We start from the raw sequence: 27,967 nt of genomic DNA on the forward strand, positions 1-27,967 counted from the left end.
AGAAGTTTAATTTATTTTATAATCATGAATTTGTAGATTCGGGTTAGTACTTGCTTTTGGATTTAGATGCTCTGAACCCATATTGATTCGATTATTTGATGAATAATAGAATTGAATCTTTTTATTTGACGGATTTTAGATGATTATGATGAATTGGCTTCGTGTTATCGTGGGTTCCATCCCTCGGTAGCATGGCCGTGTTATGTCTCGGATTTGGGGCGTGACATTTTATGGGCCGACGGTCGGCGTGACCGTCGGCGCCGGAAAATCATAGGAAAGAGGCGGCGAACAGGGGGTTTTCTTCTCCAACTAAATCCGGCGACACCCGTCGCCGGCCATCGTGCTCACCGGCACGGGAAAGAAGGGAGAGAAGAGAGGGAGAGGAGGGAGACCTTACCACAACCTCCGGTGACCCCCACCGGCGAGAAATCGCGGCGAACACGGGTCGAGGAGTCGCGGCTTCAAACGGGAAAATCGGAGAAAAATCTCTGGCAAACGGCGGCGACTGAAGGGTCTACCCATAGAGGAGAGAGGGGGGTTTCTTATAGGGTTCGTCCTAGGGTCTTTTAATGGCCCTAGGACTCCGATTTTTGATCGGAGAAGAGGAAGACTCCGATCGGGAGTCTTCCTGCTCTATTTATCTCTTTTTTTTTTTTTTTTTTTCAAACTGGGCTAGTGGGCCGGGCCTTCACATTCGTAAAATCCGTAATCTCACCCCCCCACCTCCCGGCCACCCCAATATCCCCCAGCCCTAGCAGCGGAGGCCCGACAGGTAGGGTTCCGACAAAACCATCGTCTAAGCTTTCCTATTCGACTGCTCCAAATCTTCCACCCGACTGAGACTCCTAAGGACTGAAAAAACAAAGGAAGCACCGGGAAAAAATATAGGAAAAACCAATCAAAACAAAGGAAAGACGGAAAAAATTAAACAGGAAGACCTGTTCGCACATAAATTGATCCTTTTTTTCCCTTTTTGCTTCTTCTTCTTTTCATTTCATTATTTGTTTTCGGAGGTTTGTGGGAAAAAAGAGCACTAAGGGAGATGGGAGGGGTTTCTTAGGTTTTGATTGGGGTTTTGCTAGTCCGATTGGGGTTTTGTCTCGAGCATTTGGGATTTTGTGCGAGTTGTAGCAGTGTGAATGGTAGAGAGGTTTTTTTTCACATAGAATGTTTTTTTTTTTTGCTTCTTTTTTGCTTTTTAGGTTCCGGTTGGGGTTTTTTCTTGGGCATATGTTGTGGAGGTGTGAGTTTGTCGCTTGAGGTTTTGAGAGCTTGGTGGAAAGTCTATTGGGAGATGGGTTGGTGGAAGCATGATATTTTGTAGGGTTTGGGGATGGGTCGCGGGTGGTGGTGGTGGGGTGGCGGCGAACGTGGCGGAGATGGGAAACGGAGAGGCTGATTTGGTTATATTGAGATGGTATGGATATCGGTCGATCCGATCAATATCGAAGCCTTTGCCAATAGTCTTTGCTAGTCTTGATTTGGGAGTTGTCATCTTGAAACACACACTAAACCCCAACCATTTTCAAGAATCAAGAATTTTTGAAGACAAAACAAAAGGTCAAATTCTTAAAATCCAATATCTAGCAAACCAATAACTATATGTATAATGATTATATATAGTTTAATATGATAATATGTATATTATATATATAATATAATTATAATGATTATGTAATAAATAAAGATAGTTAATAAAATATTTGATGATTTAAAATATGATCTTACATATTATTTTAATTTTCTCCAATATCTCATCGTCGTATCTTTGTTCTTAAATTCATAGTTTTTGCTTTTTTAAAAAAATAAATTGATTGATTTATGTTTAAAAAATCATGTATGTTATGCTTCTCACACCAGATGTGTGCTCACAAACGCAAAATGCTCAGTACATTATGTAATTTTTCTGAATAATAGCAAGTTATAACAATGTATTGTATAGATTTTATATTTTTAATTTTTTAGATATTTTATTCTAAACATGAATTTAATAATGGGCTTGACATTTGTAGGCTGGATTAGGCCACCTTCGGGAAGACCCCATAAATCTTAAACCCTTCGAATTGGTATCCGCCTTCGAAATAGAAGTATTGCAACCTGAAGCTTCTCTCCTCTCCCATTGCGTCCTCCAAATCCCACCTCCGCCATGGCCGAACTAGAAGCCTCTCCAAACCCAAATCCTAAGCCCAAGAAGCCAACTCTTTGTGAGGAGTGCGGCTCCAATCCATGGAAGTACCGCTGCCCGAGTTGCTCCCGCCTCACTTGCAGCCTCCCATGCGTCAAATCTCACAAGCAGCACACCAGTTGCACCGGCAAGAGGAATCGGACCGAGTTTGTCCCCCTCTCCCAGTTCGATGATGATCGTCTCTTCTCTGGTTGGCCTCTCTTCCCTCGTCCCTGCTCTCTTTTTCAATCTGTATTGCCTGTTTGATTGTTCCTTGAGTTGCTAATTGGATTTCTTGCTGACTTGTTTGATTTGGATGGGTAAAGATTACAACTTTTTGGAGGAAACAAAGAGGGTGATGGAGTCGGCTCATCGGATGCTTGCTGAGTTCCGGGAGGGGTTCAGGTTTAATAAGATGCCGGTGAGGCTCCGTCTGCTTCGGAATGCGGCCTACCGTCGGAGGATTCGGCTTATGATTCTCCCGCCTGGCATGTCGAAGAGGGAGAAGAACCGGTCGAGATATGATCAGAGGTTTGTTTGTCTTTATATTCTAGATTTTCTTGTTTGTTGTGTTTTTATTGATTTTGGAATTCTTGATTCTAAGAAGTAAAGATTATTAGATTGATATTAGTTTTAAATTCGATATGATCTGTTAACTAGTGTAGTGGGCCATGCCATACATGTTGGATATTTTTTTAAAAAAAATAAAGCATCTTTTTTAGAGAAAATATGTGAACTACTTATTTATAACTTGCATATGATTTTTTTCATGTTTTTGCTATATAAGTTTTATTTTGTCATATGTAACTTGTAGATTATGGCATGGCCATGCAATTCCTGCACAGAAGCTTAAAATTCTTGAGAGATTTTTTCCCCTTTCATGAGAGCACTCAAACCAACCGCCAAAACCAATTTATTGGTTTTTGTTTTACTAGTAAGTAATTATGTGCATATGCATGTCTATAATAGGAACTATTACGATCGATAGTTATATTGTTCATAAGTTATAAAATTTGAAACATATATTGCTGAATTGGTGTGAGACACAAGTTTATTGTACCGGTCCATTAGCAATTAGCAGAAGAACATATCATGATCGAAGATATCATAATCTGGAGGTTCAAATTCATAACTTCCTGGCATTTCTTATTTGGTGGAAGAGGCAGAATTGCCAGTGTAGGAAGCTGCAAGAAAAAAGAAATAAAATCAATTTTTTGCTATTTATTAATTATGTCCAGGATTAGCCATAATGGTGTGTACCATCCATATATTGGAACGTACTATATGGTACTTGTATTGAACTGAGATGCAGTACAGGAGGCACATGGAATCTCTATATGCTAAATCGACTCTCCAACTGGGTGTATTGACAATGTGCCAACATGGTATTAAGATGTGGTCTAATACTGAGACAGTGAACCTTGATTGTCTCTGGTTCAAGCCAAAAATTGCTGAAGATTATGACAAGAAGAGAAAATTTGGCAAAAGGGACTTCTAGCCGTGCACTTTTTAGATGTGAAGTTCAGTTTCTAGTGAAACTTTAAAATGTCAACAGGGGTTATGATAACAAAGTTATTTTCTTCTGACAATTAAGCCTCAAGGGCTATCATAAAGCTATGTAAGAGTAAGCGTCCAAGAGGATAAAAACATTAATAATTAGGTAACAGATTCTACAGATTTTGCAAGGCATGAATTAGGCAGAAGATTCTTTTAGTACAGTTAGGAATTGTCCAAGGAACCTGATATAGGAAGGTGACAATTTTGCCCATTGTTGAAATAATTTCTTAAACTTTTCATTTAAAGTGCTATTAAAAAAAAAGTCAATGCAATGTCGCTGAAATGATAGGCAGTATTTACACTTAAAATACAAAAGTTTTGGGAAACTTGGGCAAGGCATCAAAATCAATTAGAAAGAGTGAGTGGTAGTAGATCCAATCAAAGTTCAATTAACCGTCTCAAAAGGGATAAGAGAATCTACCACTCTCATCCTGTTATCGGAAACTGCTGGTCATGGTTGATACTTGCATGCAGTTTCATGGTTATCCGTCATTTTAAAGGTCTTTCCACATCATTAACTTTTGCAAATATGCAGTTCTTAATGGAGATAGGATGGATTGAAGCTTGTAAGAGGCTCAGCTCATGAAAAGAGCGTTTCCTTTAGATTTATCAAAACCTAAACACAGCTAATTTCTAGGCAAAGAATAATTAGTTTTAGTGTAAGTTAGTTGAAAGAACAGGAGCACGGGAATCTGAGGGTTTCAGAAAAATGATGGTTTTCTAACAAGAATGACAGCAAATGCCATCTTACATGGATGTGGGCGCCATCTTTTTGGTCGTTTTTATCATTTTTGTCAAATGGAAGTGGAAACGTGGTCATTGGGACAGTCAAGGACATGGATTTTCTGGCGAACGCTGTTTTACATTACCTTGGCATGCGACGAACCATGGATCTGAAGGTAAATTTTATTTGTGAGATGGCTGGACACAGAGATTTCTGACCACTTGTTCTCACATGAGCATGATGGAACGGAGTGTTTAACATACAGCAGGATGGAGCACAGGATGCTCATTGGGGGTGCAGTATATAGTTGGGTCCAGCTGCTGCCCAACCTAAGGAATAAATGAGTGAAAGGCGCATCATAATCACAATAGTTAGTCTCCCTTTTACATGATCTCAACTTCTCAACCTTTTTACTGTCATCAGGTCAAACTTTTTTTTATTTTTTTCAATTTCAGAACTAATCTCTACAATTTTTACTTAATTTGGTCGGGACCAATTAAGTCGGCTCAAATCTTTACTGGTGGCTTATGCTGTGCTGTACTTGTATGGACAACTAAGATTTGATTCATGATGCATGTTCACAGGCAATTTACAGACAACTTACAGACATTTGGGTTGTAAAGCCTCTTCCTGTGATTACCATATAATTAAAAGGCAACCAGACAAGTTAAGCATTTATGGTTACTGTATTACTTACACCTTGAATCTCTTCTCTATGTTACATGGAAAAGTCCCTTCTTTCTGCTTTCTTTAGTTGGTCACCTCTTTCTCATTCTCATCTCCAAAACTTGCTTCCTGTAATCTGCACAGGATCAAAAAGATTCATTTCCTAGAGATGTATATTTAAACATCTACAAACTCATTAAATGTGACCAATTTCTTTTTGGAATTTGGCAGCACTTACTAATTAATTGATGATATGTTTCATGCTAGATACCATAAGAAAACAAAGTAAATCTCTTCATCAGGACAGATTGCTATGCGATAACTAAGGTCTCCTTGGAGACTCTAAATTTTAAAAGGGCACTTGCTTTGAGAACATTAACATAAGCTTCATATTACAAAGCCATTTCTTCTATAGTCATTGAAATCAGTTGCTTAATATCACTACCTCAGAGCATTCCAATCTGAGTTTTAATTTTATTAGAATTCCTTTGTTATAGTTTTGATGGCCATGATTTTTTTTTTTTTTTAAAATTTTGATTCAATGGATCAGATTGTCTCTGGACAGAAATTATCAGTACTTTTATATATAATATAGATTTATTTAGTTTAGATGACATTGAGGTCTTGTTTCTCAATGGAGAATTGTAGTTGGAGCTGATGCAATTCTTTGTTAAGGACAAAAATTGTCAGGGTCCTGGTTCTCAGTCAATAGGTAATAGAACCTTCACCACTATCCTATATGAATCCTATGCTCCAGTTTTTAACAATGACAGTTACATGATGACCAAGCAAATAGAGGAGTATGTTCATTTGTGGTATTGGTGAGACTGCATAACCAATTATTTCCAATTAAAAAGAGATTAATTTTCAATTCTTTTCCTTTTATGGTCCTTTTGTGTTATGAACATGTTAACTAGTGTCATCAGGACTGGTGTTAAAATGCCGTATTTAAAGCTGCATTGCCAATGCTTGGCTGCCAAAAGGCTTTTCCTCATTATATTAAGAACAATTATAATTTCTTTTGCAAATTTGATTCATAAATATATTTGCAGCTTATCTGCTTGGTGTTGTTGTTATATATATCTCATCACCCCACCTTATAATGATACTTTCTTAGCTACTAATCTCTACCATAACATCTATTAAATATTTATACAAAGTGTTTACACTTTTTTAAAAAAAAAAAAAAAATTGTTTACAACATTCACAATGCTAGCCTTTCAAAATGCTGGTTGAAATGTATAACGGAACTAGACATTATAAATAATGACATCATGAATGATACTTGAATAAGTGGTTCCATGCTCTTTTTTATTGGCATATTGATATTTAGGTTGTGACAGAAGCCCACATTGATATTTGGGTTCTCTGCAGCTGGCCACTGCAGGGTATACAAAAAGTTTCTGATAGTAACTTCTTCAGAGCATTGTCTTCTTTCTTTTCTTTTTTTAAAAAAAAATATTTATCCTTAAACATCTTCCCTTGGTAGTTCAGTCAATAAAGTAATATGCATTTTTTATTAGAAATTGCTCTCTTGACTATCTTGTCATTTGGTTGGGTTTTATATTTACATCATCATATACTGTTGTCCAGGAAGAACTGTATGTATTGGACGCTTGAATGGAGGTTTCACTCGACAGATGTCATCCTAATTGACCACAGGTGAGTTTGAAACATGTGGCCACCTTCTTTGGTTAATATATGCCAAATCCTCTCAAAGCCTGGCAATTAAGGATTTATTATCAAAGAACCCTACTTTGTTCTGCTATGAATCTAGGAATCTCTAGACATCTTTGGTGGCTTGTTATGTTTAGACTGTAACTACTGTGTCTTGTGTGCTTTAACCATCAATTTGAAAGAAGCCATGCAAACTTAGATTACAATTTCATTCTTCCAGCATTCATGAAAATATGAGCTTGTATTCTGTCATTGAGAAACATCTAGCACCTACTCCATGGAACAATCAGTTGAGGCCATTTTGCAATGTACGCTTGGATGATTTGAAGTTTTTCCTTCGGAAGAATGCTAAGGTATTATATGTTTAATTGTCACAAATTCTCACATCTTAAGTTCAAATAATATTTGAGGGCAACTTTTCTGGTCCTTGCAGGGAGCCATGTCACCATTTCGTCAGTTGAACATAAAGGATCCAATAGGTCTGCAATTGAAGGATTCTGTTATTGTAGAGTATCCTGTGATATATGTTTTTCTTCCTTCACACTGCTATAACTTTGAAATTGAGAAGGACACAAGGTCATTTTGTAAGAATGAGGAACCTGTTGATTCTCCCAGCAGCAACCAAAGCCCAAAGGGTACTTTTTTTAAAGAGGAGGAAATAGAAGAAGGTGAGATGCTTTCAGACACGAAGGTTGTGGATCTTATGGATCACAAAATTTTAGAGCCTTGTAATAATACTCAAATTCCTAAGAATGTGACCATATCTGAGAAAGGACTTATTCGCCCCAGTAAGCGGATGTCAGATGCACCTGCTGAATATTTAATACCTATTTCTAGCAGTAAGTGTGGAGCAAATGTGGAGGAAAGTGGTGGACATTCCAGTAGTAGTGCAAATCTAAAGAATTTTCCTGAGGAGGAAATATTTGACTTTCAGCAGGAAGTGAAAGATGCTTATTCAGACTTTATTGGGGAAATTAATCCTGATGATTTTCTGTGCTTGGACAGTGGGTGCAGTGAAGAAGATGAATCACAAGAAAGAAAGAATCTCCTGGGTTTTGGTGGAGAACCATATATGGAAGAGGCATTAGAGGAAGGGGAGATTCCAACTCCCAATTAACTGAAGATGCACATCATTATATTCTAGAGAAAGAAGCGACATCATAATTCTGAACCGGCATTTCTATTGAAGCAGTTGTATCATTTGAAATCAGCTCGTTTTGTGTTTGAACTTTCTTCTGCTAGCACTTATTACTGCAACAGTGAGTTGTGGATGCTGGATATGACTGCAGGTTCATTTTAAGCAACATAAAGTGAATTATCATGGTTATGAGTTATGACAAATAGAGAGCCAATACTTGATGCAGACCACAATTTAGCACATCAATGTGTATGTAATCCATATTCACCAGCAGGATAGTCACACTGAATCAAAATAGCAGTGGACATTCGGCTGTAGCTTGCATTTCGTTTATGATCCGGAACTTATTGTGGGGGTGGTGGTTGGGGGGGGGGGGGTGTCAGGGGTGTGTGTCTATGGTTCAGTTGCTTCTTGTTTGACACTTCCAGCCTTAGCATGACAACTCCGATATTGCTTTCCAGTCAGCAATGTCACTGCTGTGTCACTTCTTGAGAGTTTTAGCTTCGGTGAGAACCAGCAGCTTACCTCACGGCATATTGTGGTGAAGTTTTTGAAGCAATGTATTTATATTAATGTTGGTATAGATACAGCATTGCTGTTGCATTTTTTTTAATCGTTTACTTTAGTTCTATTAATTTTTTCAATACAATTTCTAAGATGGCTATTTATAGCTTCATCACTGGGCCACACGATATAATGCTCCAGTCCATTTTGCTATAGTTGTCGGGCATCAGTTAAGCAAATAATAGACCACTTCCCCCTTTTATTGTGGAGAAAAAGGCCCTATTTCATTTTGTAAACAGTTATCAGAAACCATTGATAATGATTCGTATATTGAAACAGAAGAACTGATAGTTTATATTTCCCATCAATTTGCATGTGTAAAATATTTGATTGTTGATCATTCTGTGACTATTTTCAGACTGTGTGTGATCTATATAACTTATTTTGAATGATCTCTGATAAAAACTCTCCTTTGACGACTTAACTTGCATGATAAGCTCCATTTCTTCCTGTTTTGTACTTTCTTTTTCTCCTCTCTTTTAACACTTCTTGAGCACCAAGGATTTTTATCAAAAATGTTAAAGCCATTAAACTGAAGTCATTACCTAAATTTAAGTGGTTAGAATAGACTTCAGCTGTGGTCAACTTCCATGTGGAGCAGGTTCTGATTAGATCGTTCTTATTTATCCAATAATTTCTTGTAGTCAATCAATTATTTGAAATAAAGAACATGAAGTCTTTTCAACATCTTCTGTGACTGTTCTAGCGACGGACAGGTAACAGTGATTATGTGTTTCCAAAGAAGTGGTTTTTTTGAAGCATTAATACATGGACTTATGGATGCATCTGAATGTACGTGAAGTTTGTTTTTTTGATTAACCTTGATCATGTGTCATCAGAATGAACATTTTATACATGGACTTATGGATGCATCTGGCCTCCATAAATCCAGCCTGTTTGTTCCTTGGACAACCAAAATCAGACTGGGAGGCACATTGTCGTAGTGCAACTCCGTTTGTGATGCCTCATTGCTAACCATCGGGACTGGAAAGCAACCCATTCCAAAGTACACTGTGACTGTCCCTTTACCACTCTGAAGGCATCTTCTACATTTTTTCTACTGCTTTAACAGATTCTTTCTGATGGTTATCAATCTATTTCACATCTTCCGGAATAAATATGCAGATCATGTCCGGGAAGTCACAGCCATTGGCATCTCTAGCAGTGAAAGCCATAAATTCTCTTCAAAAAACAAAGGGGATGCTGCTCTCTTCACTTGAGAGCTAGGGGTTTGTTATGTTTAGGTGTTTTTCTGTAACTTTTTGTTCACTCTCACTTATTTTAACAGCCTGTTGGAAACGACAGATTAGAGTTTTTGTATTTTACGAGTTACCGAAGGGAATCATGAGGCCTGCTATTTTGGCATATTAATAATGTATTTTATTCCCCTGAAATGTTCTGAGGAGAGGATGCATATTAACATTTCCTCTTTTTTCCCAAGTTATAATGATGGGTATTAAATTACAAGCCATCTCATTTTCCATATAAATCCTTCAGGCGGAGTACAAAAGTCTGTTTGTATTACTGCAAATCTGTAATTTAGTATTATCCCTTGGTCACCTCAGCTTAAATTTTTTATTCTCCGATCACATGAGTGATTTGCTGTGATGTAATTTACTGATTTATTTACTTGTTGGGCATCTTTATTCTGTGGATAAGATTACCAGGATATAATGCATTATCACATTTATCGTCATTTTATCAATTTGGCTGTTGCAACCTGAACCTCCAATTCAAATGTAGCAAGATCTCAAGTTTTTGGGTTTCTACATTTGCTCATTCCTATGAAAAACAATTGACGAGAGAATTTGTACAGAATTTTGCTGTCAGACACATCGAACCTATCCACAAGCGTGATTGATGATTCATGGTCACCACTTTCATTTGAGCATTGGCATCCATAAATATCTTCCATCCGTTACGGCCGTATATAAAAAAAAAAAAAAAAATGATCGTGATGTTAGTGGAATATGTTTTTCAGAGAAGATGATGATAATGGAAATATTGTGGGGACAAAAATGCTTCTATTCACCTACGGGAGTACTTTCTTATCTTGCGTCCATCCACTAAAAGATTTCGACCTAAAAGGTTGTCAATGCGAAAGACCGGAATCCAGATATGAAACTCTTTTGAACTTCTGAGCTCACCTTCTCTTTCATTCACGTGCACGCTACTTTATATTGCACGCATCTATTTTGGTACTCCACCATGCATGCGGTTTAGGTTTAGCCTCTCATCAACTAGTGGGAATTTTTTTTTATTTAAACTATATGAGAGATATGCTGATGTCTAGGCTAGATTAAAAAGATCACATTAATATAATATCACCCCGTAACCAACATCACAAAACTTTAATGTAAGAATAATATTAAGACAGTGCATGTTTGAGTATAGCTTCACCAATAATCTTTATACATTATATATCATTCTTAATGATAAAGCTTAACTAAATAACCTTTCTCACCAATTTCCTCTTGTTGTTCCCCGTCAGAAAAAAAAGCAAAATAAAAATTGTAAGGATCCATAGAATTAACTGGTTGAAATCTAAAGGAATCACTGGACCACATCTCCTACGATGATAATGCTCGAAAAAGTTTCTTGAATAGCTAACTTGTTTTATTATTTCACATCTACTTTTTATTTTCGAATGTATGCTCAAATGATATACCGGCCGAAAGTGTAAGAATTCGATTCCAAAGCAAAGGGTCAAGAATTTGATCTCGATTGGAATCAATTCTCTATAAATGGAACAGGTATGGATTAAAAAAAAAGTAAAAATTAGTCCTTTCTAATGTTAAAATTAAAAATAGATATAGGCATTCCAAATGTGTCCTCTTTGCTAATAATTACATGCACCAAATCGCATGCTCCATGCTTTGCCCTAAACGCAAAGATGGCAGTTATAACTGTGGAAATTAGGAAGAGCGAAGGGAGGTCAGACCTTATCATAAAAAAAAAAAAGGGAGCTCAGAATCTTTTCGATTATTTATTCTCCAGAGGGCATACCACTTCCTGATTCGTTCCTTCATCCATAAGGCCCAATCCCAGCCGTCCAATCTTCCAGTCCTTAAAAAGTGGTCACTTCCTCTGTGTCAAATCCCACCGCTGCCGGGGAGAAAGAAGGAAGAAAGGGAGGAGGACGGAATTCGGAAGTTGTCGGAAGTAGACCTCCGCCGCCGCCCACTCTAGCATTTCTCCCTCCAGGCTAGGGTTAGGGTTTTAGGGGCGGGGATGGCGCCGGGGAGGCGGGAGACGGGGACGGTGAAGTGGTTCAGCGGGGCGAAGGGCTTCGGGTTCATCGTCCCGGACGGTGGCGGCGAAGACCTCTTCGTCCACCAGACGTCTATCCGCTCCGACGGCTTCCGCGCCCTCGCCGAGGGCGACGCTGTCGAGTTCGCCGTCCACCGCGACGACGACGGCCGATCCAAGGCTGTCGACGTCACCGGTCCCAATGGATCCGCCATTTCCTCTTTTGCCGGCGGCGGAGGGAGAGGATACTCTGGCGGGAGAGGTAAGGGAAGCGGCGGATATGGAAGTGGTTATGCTGGAGGTTCCGGCAGCGGCGGTGGCGGTAGATACGGGAGAGGGTGGAGTAGGGGGAGAGGCGGGAAGATGGGTGGCGGAGTTGGAGGCGGAGGGTATAGCAGTGGTGGGCCGTGCTATAACTGTGGGAGGACTGGACACTTGGCGAGGGACTGTAACCAGGGAGGAGGAGGCGGCGGCCACGGTGGCGGCGGCGGAGGGAGGTACGGTAGCTATGGTGGCGGCGGCGGTTGCTACAACTGTGGAGGTCACGGTCATTTTGCGAGGGAGTGTCCTAACAGCGCCTAAAGTAATAGTATTGTGACTAATGGGTGCTTCTGCTAAATGATAACATTGTGGATTGGATCTCTTTTCCTTTTTTATGCGTTTTTGATCTTGTGGGTATTTGCTTACAGAAATATAAGTTTTTTTTTTTTTTTCAAAGTATATTTTTGTGATTTGATGTACCTTTTCTTTTAGTATATGAAATTAATGATTTTTTTTCTTTTGGTTATGTAGACATGCTTGTTTTAAGCTTCTTGGTTTGTTATGAGATCTGCAGTATGCTTCGGTTTACTTTTCGTTTTTGTATCATGTTATGCGGACAGACAGGTTTGTTTGTAAAATTGTAGAAGCTAACAGATCAAGATAGCTTGATATTTGTGTAAAATTACTGTAAAGCACAGGCAAATATCCTGTCAATGCAAATGAAGGCTCCATCTATTTTTCTTGATTCAAGGTTTATTATGATCTTGATTGCCCACTTATGACATCATGGGCACAAAATGATGAGGTGTTTAACTTATAAAAATCGTGACATTTGTTGTGTTTGTGACCAATGAAATGTAGTATTTGGTAGCAATTGTGGTGCCATAGAAGATTATCACTTTGATGGTACAACTTGCTTGCGATGCATAACAGTAGGTGAAAGTATGTACTGAAGTATTTATACTTCATTTGTGACAGCATTATTGTTCTAGGAGTGGCTGTTAGTAATTATAAATGATTGGCATCTGCTGTTATCCCTGATAAATATTGTCACTGCTCTGGGATGTATTTCAATGAAATGAAAACAAGGATTGATGGGCTTACTTTTGATATGCTCGGGTTAGCAAAAAGCTGTTTTGTTTTCAGGTATTCATTGGTTCAAAACCAAGGTCACAAAATGGCTTTCAGGGACAAAGAGGAAATACTTTTCAGTCCTTATGAACTGGGTTGTCTTATATACGTATTCCCTTTGTACACTTAAGTTAGTCATGGTTGCTTGTGTGCTCCTATACATTGCTACTTTCCAGGTTGACACTGTCATGTTAGTATTGTCTTCCTGAGCCTATTTTACTTGGTCACTGGTTAGTTATGTTGTGGAGATTGTTGAAGGGCTGGAATATTTTTTTGAACCCTTGATTGACTGCTCCTTGTAACTCCGGTATTTGACATTTAAATTCTTTCCTGCATGACACTATCTTCCTTGAGAATACTGAGGTACTGTTAGCAATCCAGCTAACATTACAACGCACAGGACGGTGACACGTAGCAGCACACGTGGTGGGTTGCAGGGACGACACGCAGCAGTACACATGGAGGACTAAGACCGAGTCAAGAGCAGAGGAAGATGGAGCTAGTTGGCTGAATTGGTTCTGCAGTCGTGCCTGAGTTTAAGCAGTTGATTTGTAGTTATTTTTCCTTTAGTTAATGGGTTGTTTCGCCCACTTTTCCCCCATGCTCTCTCACCCACTTTCCCTCATACTCTCTTGCCCACTTTATATGTTTTCTCGATGATTTAGTTTCAGCCTTGGATTGTATTTAAAGACTGTTAATGGCAATGGAAAAGGTCATTGAGAATCAAATTTAAGTCCTTGAGTACTTCAACTCAAAAGGTCCCAGGTTCCCTTTGACGAGCCTACTTTGCAAAAATAGGTTGTAAGAAGAAAATTCTTTCTCCTCCGCCTACCCCTTCCCCTGTTCTTCCACCCCCTGTAATCCAAAGACCCATAACATGATCATATCGTAACAGGTACATCATATATCAGACTCCAGCCTTACCATCTTATAATAGTCATAGATAAATTGCCATTTGATACTAATGTTAGAGTAATTTGGTAATGCTTATTTGCAAATCTTTGTGCTCTTTCCTTGAGTTTGGACCTTGAGTTTTTTTAGGAATTTTGTGACCTTGAGATTTTTTATGCCTGTCTGTATGCTTTTGCTGCATGCTGATGTATAGTGTATTTTTCTTTTCCTGATAGAAGAACAATGTATGGTTGGTCATTTCTGATGCTTGTGATTTTCGGCCTTGTGTGTATGCTATTTGTACTTAAATATAATGTTGGTATGTGAGACTTGAGGAGGGATGAATAGTTCGACTGAAACTACAGAAGGGAATTTTAGATTCTAGAGGCTGAAGGTTTACATTATTGCTCTATCACAATACAGCCTATAGAATGCTTGTGTTGACAGAATATGATAAATTGAGGTGGTGGAAGAAATGGTATCCTAGAGATTTGCTAAACAAATTTCATTTAGCATTTTTTTTCAAATAAGAGGAGAAAGTGTGCCTGAATGTATCAGTATGATTCTTGAATATTAAAGTAATTCATATATGCAAGATGAGCAAATCTGTAGAGGTGTTGTATCAGTGTATGGTAGACTTCTTTTGGTCAATAATTAGAAATAGGCACCTTAATTTTTCTTTAAGAAAAGAAGGAGTAGTTTGGAAAAAATTAGAGCAGCAATAGTAGCAGATAAAGTGAGAATTCCTAGAATAGGATAGAAGATTGGGGAGCGAGCAATGAAGATCTCCATATGCTAACATGGGCTGGAGGAGTGAAAGAAGAGAAGACGTTGTAACTCTATGATTCACATCTGCCACTCATCTTTGTTTTTGCATTGGTGGACATTTTTAATTGAAGTGAGATGATGCAAAATGTGAGAAGAGAGTTACTCTTGAAATGCCTGGATCATGCATAGTCCAGTATCAATCTATTCGAAAATGTTTGTATGTGCTTTATCAAGTCTTCGCTGCATTGGAAGCTACATTATTAACCACATTTCAATTAAAAAAAAAGAGTGAATATATTTTTCTATCAGATCTAGGCTATTTTGATTGTTAGATGATATAGAGAAATCTATTAAATTTTGTAGGCGTCATGTTTGACTCATCCAAAGAAACCCTATGTTTCAAATTATGGAGCATGACCTTGCTTGTGACATCAAATAGTTAAACAAAACCAAAAATTTCATATACACCTTCAATACCAATTTTACAATCTCTAGCTGGAATGCACGAGTTAATGCCATCTTCATCATTTTAAATATGAAGGTGATGTACAAAAAAGTTGTGATGTCTATAAGTTGAAAATCCAAAACATACTATTCAGACAATCTGTAGTTTCCATTTGAAAATATTACTTTTGTTGTTCAAAACAAACTATTCAAATTGACCTGAATTGCCGAATTATTTTAAGTTTTAAACATAAGTTTGAAATAAAATGAAGTGCAGTTTGCAAATTGTTTTTGGCTTGTGGGGTGGTTTGCTGTTTTAAGAATAAAAATAAAATATATTAAAACAAGAACAGATTTTTTTTTTTAAAAAAAAACACTGTTCCTTGTAAATTCTAATTCCTTCTTCGATATGGCACCTTACATGGTAGACTTGATGGTTTGATATGACACTGTTCTCTTGCATAAAAATTTGTATACAGATGTCCAAACATAGCCTTATTTTAATATGATAAGCATTTTCTTTTCATTCTTTTTCTTTTTCTGGTCGAGGAAGGAGAGTGCAGAAGGGCAAATCTCTGAACCTGCAATTAGTATATCTGAGTGCATGCTGTTAGATTGGATTAGACTGACCTATCAAACTAGAACACACAGGAATCTGCCACAATCTGGGTTGATTAAGACATCATAAAAGTCAAAAACTCAGCCAAATGGAACGTACCAACTGTGAAAGCCCTTTTAGCCATCCAAGAATGCTGGTTAGTGGATTGTCTAGGTTAGTAATACCATTTCTTTTACAAATTTAGATGACCTGGCTGTATCTCCAAATATAGCCTACATTCATGTCAATTTCCTTCTTAAATTTTTCCTCATAATTCAGTAACAATAATAAATAATAAAAAGCAAATCATGAGATAGAGATAAGCACAAGTTAGTGTGTTAGTATGGTTGTTCTTAAATTAGTATTGTATAAGCATTTAGTTGGTAGCTCTTCACAAGTTAAAAGAAAGCACACAGTCAGAAGTCTGTGAAAAAGTTTGCAGCAAGACAGAAAATAGGCAGGGCTTATTTGGAATTTTTGTAAACATTTGAGGTCAGACTTTTAATGGGGTTAATCTCGATGACGGAATCTTATTGCTGACTTGATGTTCTAGAGCGAGATCTGAAGAGCCTTGCTAGATATTAGCTTAGCAAGGATGATAGCCAAATATCTCTTACACTTTTTTGTTCAAAAAAAAAAACATCACTTTGTATGTGAATTTTCCTCAAAAATTCTACACAGAACAGAACTGCCAAAATGTGTATCTCCATATTTGTCCCTACTTTTCAACTTCTAGATAGCGTTTGATAACTCAAATGGGATCACCATGGTGATCTAAGATCACCGGTAATTTGAATCCTAAGATGATCTGATCCGTAGTGATCAAAGATCACTGCATTTGATAGATCATGGTTTAGTGATTAAAGATTCTTAAGTATCCATAAGTAACATGTTTGGTATTTCATAAGAATCTAAAATCACTGACCATATAATACCAAAACTACCCCTCATATATTCCATAAAAATATATGTATAAATAATATAAAATATATTATAATAAAATATTAATATATTTATTGATATATTAATTATTAATATATTCTATAAAAATATATTCATTAGTCTTGCAAATTATTAATCTTATAAAAATATATTAATTGTTATCATAGAATTAATATTTTTATTTATACTTATAATATATTATTTATTAGTACTAGTATTTGTTTTGATTAAAAAATAAGATAAATAGAAGTAATATATTAAATAATTTCATTATATAAATATAAAGTACAATAAGATATTTCTTCTCTAATTATATTTCATCATAATATGACAATAATATGATTAATAATATATTATAATATAATATACATCACAAATGTAATATTAATATAATATAATCTCAGATATATAATATTGATATAATATATTTATGGCATGTTGATATACTAATTTTTCTGCTAGATTAAGATATATTTTTGTCCTCAAATTTCAGTCTAAGATCACTGTCCCGGGGTGATCTTGGATTCTCGACCTTTAAGACAAGTATTCCATCGCTGGATTGGGCTTGAGGAATAGGGGTGATTTAGGATTACTGCCACATAAGCTCACTATAGTGCAATCAAATGTGGCAATCTCATCACCTCCGCCCACATCATTCTTGATTTTGAGTTGATCACCCATACTAAATACCCCCCCTAATGAGCTGCTGGTACATATAACAGGCAGAAATATTTTTTTATAATAAGTCCCGACGTCCTAGTTGGCTTCAATTTATTTAATCATTTACAAAAGTTTGTTTTTCTGCTATGTAACCTTTCAAGGATCTCAAGTTTGATTTACTGAGTCCAGAAAATAATTTATAAAAGTTTTGGATGTTCAATTTTTCAATGCAATGTTTTCTTTTCTTTTCTTTTTTAAGTTTTCATGAAGAGACTTTTGTTGATATTATTCATTTTTTGGATTTAGTAATGATTGAATGGAAACACCATCCTTCTGGTGCATCTGTCAGAAGCCTGTCAGAAGCTTCAACATTTTTTACTAAATCCTACTAAGTCCTTTGCTGACTAGTTTCATTGATCACGCAATTGCTGGCTAGGCTGGCTTTGCTATATCTTCTTGATGTTATCTTCTCTCAGCAAGATCTTCACAGATTCCCTTGGAAAGTACAGAATCATCTGCTATCATATTAAACTATTTCAGGGTGCTTCTTTGTATGTTTCTGTTTTCATGTTTCGGTCTTTGTTTCTTCCAAGACATCTCTGTTGTACTACCTAAATTTTTTGTGCCTAGAAAAATAATTTTCCCCTTTAGTTTTCATTTTCTCATCAAAATATTTCTGAAATGTTCATTAATTTTTTGGACATTATAGAGTCAAAATCAGTGGGCCATCCAAGTTGAGTGGCATGTTGCAGAAGCTTTAGTAGCAAATCCTTTCATATATTTGGTGCTTTGTTAGTGACATCCACAAAAGTGCCCCCATGAAGGAACTCTACTTGCTGATAATGTGATGCAAAGCAAGAGGATTTACGACATATCACATCTAGCAGGTTTAGATGAAGATGTTTTTAGCTGAATAGCTTATTTTCACACTTGTTTTTACTGTCCTTGCAGTCTACAGGCCAACTGCTAATCTGAGAGCAAAAAATGATTTGATCTACACACCAGATTTAACAGTTTTATGCTCTATTATGTTTGCTGCAGTATTAGAATTCCATGTTTTGTTTATCCAGAACTGAATGCATGTACAAAAGGAGTTTGCTTGCCACTAATTGATGTTACAATTGGTTTTTTAATATTTGGAAGGTGCATTTGTTTCTATGGAACTCAAGAATTCATACTTGTCCATACGTCTGCGGTCTTCATGCTGCCTATAGTAATTCATGAGTGCAAACTCATACTAGGAACAAACTTTGTGAGAATTTGGCCACAAACTTTTTTTTTGATGTAACCCATGCCTTGTATCTTAGCAATAATCCAGAGTTGATTTACTTGCTTGTGTTCTCACTCCTGGAGCATCATGGTGGTTGGTTGCAGCACTTGATATTCACATTATATTGTTGCATCTTTATTTCTAGAGTGCATTGAGCTGGTTGAATCTATTAAAATTTTCTCTCCATGTCCTTATTTAATCTTCTCATGCCTTCTATCTTGGCAACCAAATGATGAATCATGGAATATGGATATTCATCGAATTTATATGGCTAGATGCCTGCTTAAATCATTTTCAAACCATATTTTTTAGCTAGTCTTTTTTTTCCTGGGGTATCTTCATGCCAGTGCTGCATGAGATTTGAAGTGCTTTGGACCTGTTCTTTTGTCAGTACCTCCTAAAGGCAAGTAAAAATCACCATTATTTGGTGCTTACAGATTTTTTCAATTGAAAGATGTTGCTGTAGCTTGTAAAAATCCTGAATTTATTAATAACATCCTGGAGCAATCTTTTGCTTATCTGTTCTCATTTTTCTTGGAATGTTGTGATTTTCTGATGAAGCCGTGGCATGTGGAAAATAATATGATATGTTAAGCCGGTGGATTTCGAAATTTGATGAAAAACATCATTTGACAATGTGAGTTTTGTTGAAATAAAGAACGAATTCATATGGACTACAAGACTTCCTTACGACAAACATTTGCATTGTTAAGATGAGCGCAAGTCATTAATTGCTTGCAGGGGATAATTTCTTGGATCTTCCTTGGAAGACTGTCTCAGTATCTTTCTATGCACCTCTAAGTTATTGTGTTTTTCCCCTTCTTGTTTTTAGTAGAGGTGCAATTTAAGCTTACAGACTTGGAAAATCATACTCATAAAATCTGCAGAAAATAATAGTTTGAAACATTGCTATCCAATTTTGGTCTTTGTTCATGTGTTTCTGTAAGCACATGATCTTGAGCTTGCATGCTAGCCACAAGACAACAAGAGATATTTTGTTTGTTATGTTTGGTGTGGGGACTGGAGAGGCACAGGAGACATCAAACTCTTTCTCTTTGACTTGCATGCAATTTGAATATGGTGTGGCCCTCTTTTGCATGGCTTCAGTTGGAGGCATCTTTTTCTTTCCAAAAGAGGATCTCTGAAATTAGATCTATGAGGACTCTGTCCAGCAGCAAAGCCCCTCTACATGAAGTCATGGACTGTCGGACGTACTAATTCTGGTGACAAAGACCCCTTAACAACCCTATTCTGTGGTTCCCCTCCATCACGAGCCATTCAAAACCTCCAAAAAAGGCACTAGTTGAACATTATCAGAGCTTTGTCCTAATACTCAGTTGCCATCTTTGTGAACTGGATCCCATCCAATGCAAGGATTCGAGTTTTTAATTATTCCATGTCCTTCTCAGTATGCTCTGTCTCTCTATTTGCAACCTTTTAATTTTGACCCAGGAACTTCCGATCATGAGGACATCATTAGGGTCAATTTCTTCAATCTTTGTTTTAGGATGCTGTGAGAGGAAGTCTTTGAGCATGATAGTGCAATGAGAAGTGTGACTAAGATATGGAGGATGGATCAAATTATTTTGTGGCTATGGTGCATGGGAGTATGTTGATTGTTTCTGATTAGATGGAGAGGAAACATGTAGGGTTAGGATTGCAAGATGCATTGCTTGTATGCTTGTCCATCCTCATCCACAGAGGAAGGTGTCTTAATCTCTGTCGCATTGCAGGATTCTCAATGGTGAGAAGCCTCCAAGATGGAAAGAACAAGGGGAGGTAACATGGCTCAGCCCTGGAGGAGGGCCGCCACGTGCCTTGCTTATGGAATGGATAAGGCAGTGTAATTGGGAGAAATGCTGCTAGTATTATGTGGGTACCAACTCTGGCAATCAACCATTGGGTCCTAAAAATAATTATTGTATAGTTCTATAAGTAGATGAAAGGGATATGTTGATGCCTAACTATCATATTTATATTTATATTTATATTTCGGTCATTAAGAGTTATTAGTAAAATTCTTAATTTTTAAGATGAAATAAATTGAGGGGATTAGAGAGGCTATGACATCTCAAATTTTCTAGAGTATCATAAATTTCCTTTCAAATGAATTTCTATCCCTTTTCTCATGAAAATGAATTATTTTGTTCCATATATGGATGTAATTAAATAATCTAATTCTATGTTAAAAGATAGGTAAATACATTCATCTCTGTCTGCCTGGGCTAAGTCAAACAGGTTCCTAAGAAAGTTAGCAATACATCAGGATGCCATGCTCCTCTATAAATGTGTATTATTTATTTATGGAGGACCAATGTGAGACAATGAACAGTACTATATTTTGTCCTCTTAAGTATGAGGTTTAGTTAAGACTGTGGCCAACTGGCCAAGGCCCTTCCATGAGATCGATAGTAGCTATGGATCATCTATAAAGTAGTCGGTTGATCAATGTGGTAGTTTGAGGACAACTCGAGGAAAGTCTGTTCTCATAGTCATATGGTACAAAGCTGACGGTCTTTGTAGGAAAAGGACAGCAAAAGAAAGGAGTAGAAGGTGTGAGAGATCGCTTTCTTTGTGTCGGAGCCTTTGCTTCTTTTTTAATTTGGAGGTCCCCAGGAGAAAGTAGCTTTAGCTATGAACACAAAGATAAGACCCCATTTCCAATGTCTCAAGTTGCTTTGCATCACATGTTGTTGTTAGCCAGTAGGTTGGAGATGTGGCATCCACCATTTGGGTGTTCATTTCTGCGTCTGGATTGGCTTATCATGGTCCATCTTCTTAATTTGTCATTGGACCGCACTAGTTATCTGCACATTTGCCATTAATGATCTAGGTCCAATAAAAGTGAAGGCACATGCATTCAAAAGTGGGTACATATATAGTCTTTTTCTATCTCGTTTTGTTTCTTTGGACATGAGTTCAGTTACCTAGCTGAGAACATTTAGGGGGTGACAGTAGTCATATTCTGTTGTTAAACTTTCCAGATTTATGAGCCAACTATAGTTCCATATAACAGTCTTGAGGTCTAAGACTTTGGCTGTAATCTGTAGGCTGATTACCTTTTCTTTCAGTTCAAGAGGGAGTTAATGGTAGCATTAGGCAAGCATCATCTTAAGGATTCGTTTGATACCCGTCATCTGTCGGTCTATCTTCCAGCCATTTTCTTGTTGTAGTTAAATTCCACTTCCATCTTTCTTGATTCTATTGAGTCAATGTAGATTGAATGATGCTAGACCTTAAATAAATACTAGTTCGAGCGCTTAAATGACTGTAGATCGATCATGAACAATTCCTTGTGACCCTAGTATGGTGTTACTCGTATATGGTAGCATTTATCTCATCATCAACGCTTCCTGTGGGATGCTACTTTACATATGGTGGCATTTTATTTCTGGTGGAGCATTTTCACGAAGTAATTCTTTGTGTATTCTTGTAGACGATCTATCCCTTCTTTGAGAACTTCAGAATCTACAAGATATAGTAGAAAAGGTGCTAAAGGATAAAACAGATTTGTTTGGTTTTAATTAAATTTTCTCCCTCGATTGTTCTAATAGATTTTTTTGGAAAGAGGATAGAAGAGGGCGACTATATTTTCAGCATTTGATCAGGGACTAAATTGAGTTATCTTTTTCTATTTTTTTGGTACAAGCAGGCACATGCACCACTCTAGTGTGAGAACACTCCATAAAATCAGAGAACAAAAAATCCTATAGAGCTCGCAAGTATGTCCGACCTTGACGTCAGATTCAGTCTCCGGTGTGCACAGTAACATAAGATGCAATTGAGTTATCACATTTACTCGAAAAGTTTTTTCTGAATTGTGACTTGGTCGAAACTGTGACTTTCAGTTCTATTTAGGGTACATTTACCGCACTCCAATCCTTTTGTACCTAATGATGTCCTTGAATCGACTCTACTTGGTGCAGGTGTGAATCCAGAAAGAGCTTTTGGGTTTCCAGATCTATGCTCTGGTACTAGCGAGGGCTTATTCATGGTAATTGTCTGCTTTTCTTCATGGACCACTCCTCTGATGAACCACACATTGCAGTCACCATCCCATAATTCCCACTTTTCTAGGAACATGATAACATGCAAGCTTTCTCTACTTTTCCAGATTAATAAACTATGGACCCATTAACTTGCCCAGTTACCACTAGACCACTCACATGTTTTTGTTAAAAAAAAACTGGTGTATAAAAATCCTTGAGCCTGATGGATTACTATAAGCACAAGTTTCCATTGGTATTGTAGAATATATGCAAGAGGATGAAAGAGGAGAGACATAAAATACAGACTTTTCGATTGGAGTTGCATTTCATTAGAGGATAAATACAACATAAAAGTAGGCCAATACTTGAAACACACGCATAACTTCATTCCTTTTTCTTTTCCCTCAATATTTTGGTGAGTAGGGTGACAAATCTCCCTAATGCCTAGGAGGGCATTGATAGCATTTGGTGAACAGACCAAATGTATCCACCTGTTGGATGAAGTTAAGCATACTTGCCCACCCTCCAAATCCAAACCCCACCACCAAAACCCACACCACAACAAAGCAATTCACAGAGTAGAGACCAGCCCAGCCTCCCAAAAATGATGGGGGCCTCTCCACAGCATTCTGCAAGCACCAAAAGACCCAATTAGAAAGATCAAACATGAAACTTATTAACTCTAAACTAATGGTTATGTGATACTAAACCTCTCTAGCAGCAGCAGGAGCGAAGGTTATCATGTGTGCCATGGCTGGAATTATGTAAACAGTGAAGCTGACAAGCAGGGAACCGACGGTGGAGTTGATGGGGCCAAAGAAGGGGAATATGATTGCGAGGAACCATATCGGTATCACCACGGGAAGCCTCGCAAGTGCCCTCTTGAACATGCTTTTTGTCTCGTGGATTCCGATCAGTTTCTCCCACACGAAGTATAGAGGAGTGCATGCGAATCCAAAGGTTATAAACTGATTCATAACATTCAGAAGGCATCACCGTAACATGAAGCAATTGATTGTGGAAGTCTTATCATTTATGTTGAAGCTAAAGAAGTTGGATTCTCACCTGATGTATGAGCATAAGAATAACAGCAGTATCCCTGAATCCAGACCTTGGGAGCAAAGAGAAGGCATTGGAATGGTCGAGGAGCATGTCACCAAAGGCCCAATACATTGAAGCAGCCGAGGGTAGGGTGAGTGTCAGCACATACAAGGTTGCCATCAAATATATGAGCTTAAATTTCTGTGGTTTCCACATTGCATGCATGATCTCTCTACATGACCAAAACAAGAAGAGTTGCACCATAAAAAACAGTGATGAAATATATATATATATGAAACAACTAAGATATTTCAGTGCCATAATGTTCTCTTGTGAATTAGAAAAGGGTGCCAATCCTCCAACCCCAGACAAGGCCATCAAGGAGGAAAGGCCCTAGCCACCAAGGCAGGAAGGGGGGTTGGTCTGCAACTTTTTCCTGTATACACGGAACTTGGAGTTCAGTTACATTGTATGAAATTACTTACACTGTGACAGCATGGCCTCCAAAGGTATAGAGGATGTTGGTAGCTCCAGTGAAGTATAGAACCATCTTGGTTGGACCTGAATGGATCACACCTTCCACCTAGGATACAAATTAAGAAACCAGAATAAGAGGGAAGTGGTAGGAACCATGAGAGCAATCGGCAGTGGTATTTGGGATTTTGGAGATGACCATTTAAAGTGCAAAATACCTGCCCATGGTGCAAGGCAGCAATCGTTAGATACCATGCAGTATAACTGGTCATGAGGAGGCCTAGGAAGGACCAGATTCTGTAATTGTGGAAGGAGGGGATGAAGATTGTTGTAGCACAGCAGGCACCAAAGATGTATGTCCAAGTCCTCTTGTCAAGGCTGTCATTGATGTAATAAATATTGCTGCATAAAAGAAAATAGTGTAAAAATTTCCAAGTAAGGGAGGCAAAAAAATAAAAAAAAAAGTTATAACAAATACATTTTGGTTTTTGGTTGATCACCTTGCACATGCAATTAGTTGAATCACTGATCCAAAAAGAAGGAATGTGCAGTTGAAAAACAGACCTATTTCCTCCAGTGCTTCCCCAAAAGCCCATCGAGGACTTCAAACCACTGAGGAGAATCAAAATATAATAAAATATAAAACAAATATAAACAAAAAAATGAGTGAAATAAAGTGGAGATGATTCCTCCCCAAAAGATTCTTTTCTTTCTTCTTTTTCATTAATTTTCTAGTTTCTCTTCTTTCACTTTTCTCTTCTTTACATATACTAAAAAAAGGGAGCTCCATACTCTTTTATGATGCAGCAAAGTGGCTTTCTGTAAAAGATGGTTAAAAATACCGTATCCCCAAACTCTCGGTCATAAAAGATGGATATTGCTTCATGTCACCATGCAAGTGAAAATGGGAAGCAGTATAAACCACCAAAGTTGCAACATGAGGGATATCCTTCAAGGAAATCTCCTTAAAATCTTGTAGATGATCGTTAGAAAGTTGATATATAAATCGTTTTAAGTGAAAGAAAGCATTAATTTACCTGGATGACATGGTTCCTGAAATCCACTTCTGTCTCTCTTTTCTAGTTCTGTACTCCACATAGAGCACACTGATAAGATAAGCAGTCCAACTCCCCATCAGCCCATAAAACAGCTGAAAGAGGATCCCCGACACCATCCCAAGCTGGGAGAATGAGTATGGCAGTGTGAGCAGCACTTGAGCCACCTACACCAACACCACAACCACCACCCAACACTTAGCCAATGTGTACATACAAAAAAAAAGGGGCTCATTCTTCAGCATTTTAGCCATGATAAACATAAGCAATACCTGGTTAGAAGCACAGCTAAACCATGCATCATAGACCGAGCCGCCATGCCAGAAGTACCTCGAAAGCTTGCTCTTAGAGACCTTTGAGTCCTCTTCGATCTCCATTTCGATGTAATTCCCTGCAACAATGGTCTCGACTTTCTCCGACGCCATCTCGTTCTCTCTATCTCCCTCTCTCTTCTCCCCTCCTTCCCTTCCTTCCTCTCTTTGTTTGTAATGTGTGCTAAGTTCTGAGGAGCTCTTGTGATTATAAAGGAGTCCCTGCATCATTTTCTTCTCCACCACTCTGTTCACTTTCTTTCCAAAGTGGAGCATGGGACCAGGCCTTTGAGGCAGCGAACGAGCGGCCTGGCCCACCAAAAGGTTCATCGGAAACGTAAGCCCATAAGAGCCGGTCCAGTATAAGACTCTAGGGTGTGCCTTTATGCATGGTTGAAGAGAGAGGAGATGAACGATATCCACGGATGGGCATGCAACATTTGATTCCACATGATTCTAATAGGTGTATGAGCTCGCGTTCACCATCTGATCATTATCCAAGGGTGATTGCAGTCTGATCTCCTGAGCAAGGGAAGTTAGTGGGCCCCATGGAGATGGGCTAAGACGAGTTCCTAGATAGGAAAGTGATGGGTCTCCTCTTAAGATGGGGTGAATGATTGCTTAAGAGATGGGGTGTGGTGCTTCACATGATTAGGGCACACGTGTGACAACTGGCTTGCGTCTTGTATATTAGGCTGTGGGGAATGGGAGGCGCTGATCTCCATGTTGATTTCAGTGTACAAGGTCTGATGAGGGAGCTCTACAAGGAGGCAGCCTCACCTTTTCTTAAATCCATTTCCTAGGGATCCTGGCTTCACTTTAGGCTTTAGATCTTTAGTACCAACAATAAAGAGTGATTAAATTAAATTCCTATGGACCCTAAGTTGCTTTTCTATTTGGTGGGTTGTTGGTGAGTCTTATGATTATGGTGGTTGAGACCTCTCCCTCTTCTTTTGTATGTTTGGCATGGTTTCTCTCTTTCTCTCTCATGCAAAGAGAAAGGGCTAGGGGAGAAATTTTGAAGGAGTCCATACCTTACTACTTGCAACCTCAAAACTTTTGCTGATTGAGACATCGATGGCCAAATCCATATGATATTATTAGATCTCCAAATACATGTTATTAGCTCTCAATATGATTGATTGATGAAAATCATATGCAACATTTTTAAATCATTCTCATAGCTATAGCAATAAAATTGGTAACCTTCTTTTGTTTGCGACATATTTTCTGCCCTTCACAATTTTTAGCTTTATATAATTGCAAAATGGGATTATTCTTGCCATGTGTCCACATACAAGTAAAGTTTGGCGCAACAAAATACATTTAAGTGATCAAAAGCCAAATTATGAACTTAGCCTTATACAATCCCAAGGAACTAAATAAAGACTCTAATTCAAATAAAGCAAACCACAGATCGGCTATTATGATTAGATCATGAACCAAAGTCATAATCATCCGAAGAATTGCTACCAGAAAAGAAAGGTAGTAAGTGCATGCCTTGTGTTTGGAAAGAGACTTCACCAATATCCTTTCCAATCACTAATCTCTTTAAAAACTACTTAGTAGGTTCCCTGCTATCATTACCTTAACCCACTGTCCTGAAAATTGAAAATAATGTGATCACTTCAGTTCCTTGTTGCAGTACTTTTGCATTCTTTCTCTCTCTTCATCAGGCCCATTGTCATCCTCTAATGCTTAAGGGAGCATGGTTAGGTCTTTTAAGTCCCAGCTGTTATAGGTGATACTTGTTTCTAAGACTAAACTGAATGTAACTCTTGGGAGCTGGCCTGTCACTAGTTTCAAGGGCGGTGGCACCTTTTAGCTGCCTTTTTTTTTTTTTTTTTCTTGCTTTGCTTTCATGAATCATGAGATTTGAAGAATAACAACTAATAAGAGTGGATGGCCTTCTCATATTCACATGGGCAGGCATGCTTTGATGAATTGCCGGGTCGTCTGTTGGGCACTAAGTTTATCGGTCTTCAAGATTTGTGCTCAATGAACAACATCATGTAATATCTTGATGAGTATTGTAGGATACAACCACTCAAAAAAAAAAAAAAAAAAAAAAAAAAAGAAAGAATTATCATATATTTATATAATTAAGGTAATATTTTTTTAGAACTTTCATATTTTTCTAAGATTTGAAAGTTGATTAGTGCAACGATATTGCCTAGTTTGGTCCATTATGGCCTGGATGTCATAAGCCGGAAATATGAAAATAATCACTTGGTAGATAAAGTTGTATGCATGTGACTCTCTCAAATATCCAATCAGAGGAGCCTCATCAGCGAGGCTACTCTTTTTATTGGATTGGTTGGTTCAAACAAACAAAAATTGAGTTTTGCTAACTTTAGTTAAACTTTCTCTTAAAAATCTAAGTTGAGATGAAA

At 37.7% G+C, this 27,967-nt stretch overlaps 3 protein-coding genes across 3 annotated transcripts; 2 read left to right on the forward strand and 1 right to left on the reverse strand.

Moving 5' to 3' along the window:
* Window positions 1–1,928: 1,928 nt before the first annotated feature.
* On the forward strand, window positions 1,929–8,602 carry LOC105036658 (putative box C/D snoRNA protein SPCC613.07). The gene is made up of 5 exons (XM_073243743.1): window positions 1,929–2,375; window positions 2,491–2,695; window positions 6,705–6,773; window positions 7,009–7,141; window positions 7,222–8,602. Exons 1-5 carry the CDS (start codon window positions 2,147–2,149, stop codon window positions 7,903–7,905), a joined length of 1,320 nt encoding a protein of 439 aa, XP_073099844.1. The 5' UTR covers window positions 1,929–2,146; the 3' UTR covers window positions 7,906–8,602.
* A 2,828-nt stretch (window positions 8,603–11,430) lies between these two features.
* Window positions 11,431–13,859, forward strand: LOC105051941 (cold shock domain-containing protein 4). The gene is made up of 2 exons (XM_010932591.4): window positions 11,431–12,322; window positions 13,532–13,859. Exon 1 carries the CDS (start codon window positions 11,722–11,724, stop codon window positions 12,319–12,321), a length of 600 nt encoding a protein of 199 aa, XP_010930893.1. The 5' UTR covers window positions 11,431–11,721; the 3' UTR covers window position 12,322; window positions 13,532–13,859.
* A 9,065-nt stretch (window positions 13,860–22,924) lies between these two features.
* On the reverse strand, window positions 22,925–25,770 carry LOC105051940 (auxin transporter-like protein 3). The gene is given in 10 exon segments (XM_010932590.4): window positions 22,925–23,322; window positions 23,404–23,661; window positions 23,759–23,966; window positions 24,220–24,317; window positions 24,427–24,610; window positions 24,709–24,778; window positions 24,781–24,820; window positions 25,246–25,271; window positions 25,274–25,430; window positions 25,536–25,770. Coding segments are annotated over 10 exon segments (1,386 nt in total). The 5' UTR covers window positions 25,689–25,770; the 3' UTR covers window positions 22,925–23,130.
* Window positions 25,771–27,967: the final 2,197 nt, after the last annotated feature.

This window comes from Elaeis guineensis, chromosome 9 (assembly GCF_000442705.2).
Source record: "Elaeis guineensis isolate ETL-2024a chromosome 9, EG11, whole genome shotgun sequence".
Taxonomy (NCBI): Eukaryota; Viridiplantae; Streptophyta; class Magnoliopsida; order Arecales; family Arecaceae; genus Elaeis; species Elaeis guineensis.

Coding starts and splice junctions, on each gene's coding strand:
- LOC105036658 (XM_073243743.1), top strand. CDS start 2,147: ATGGCCGAACTAGAAGCCTCTCCAAACCCAAATCCTAAGCCCAAGAAG. Junction 2,696..6,704: donor CGGTCGAGATATGATCAGAG/GTTTGTTTGTCT, acceptor ACTGTTGTCCAG/GAAGAACTGTATGTATTGGA. Junction 7,142..7,221: donor TCCTTCGGAAGAATGCTAAG/GTATTATATGTT, acceptor TGGTCCTTGCAG/GGAGCCATGTCACCATTTCG.
- LOC105051941 (XM_010932591.4), top strand. CDS start 11,722: ATGGCGCCGGGGAGGCGGGAGACGGGGACGGTGAAGTGGTTCAGCGGG.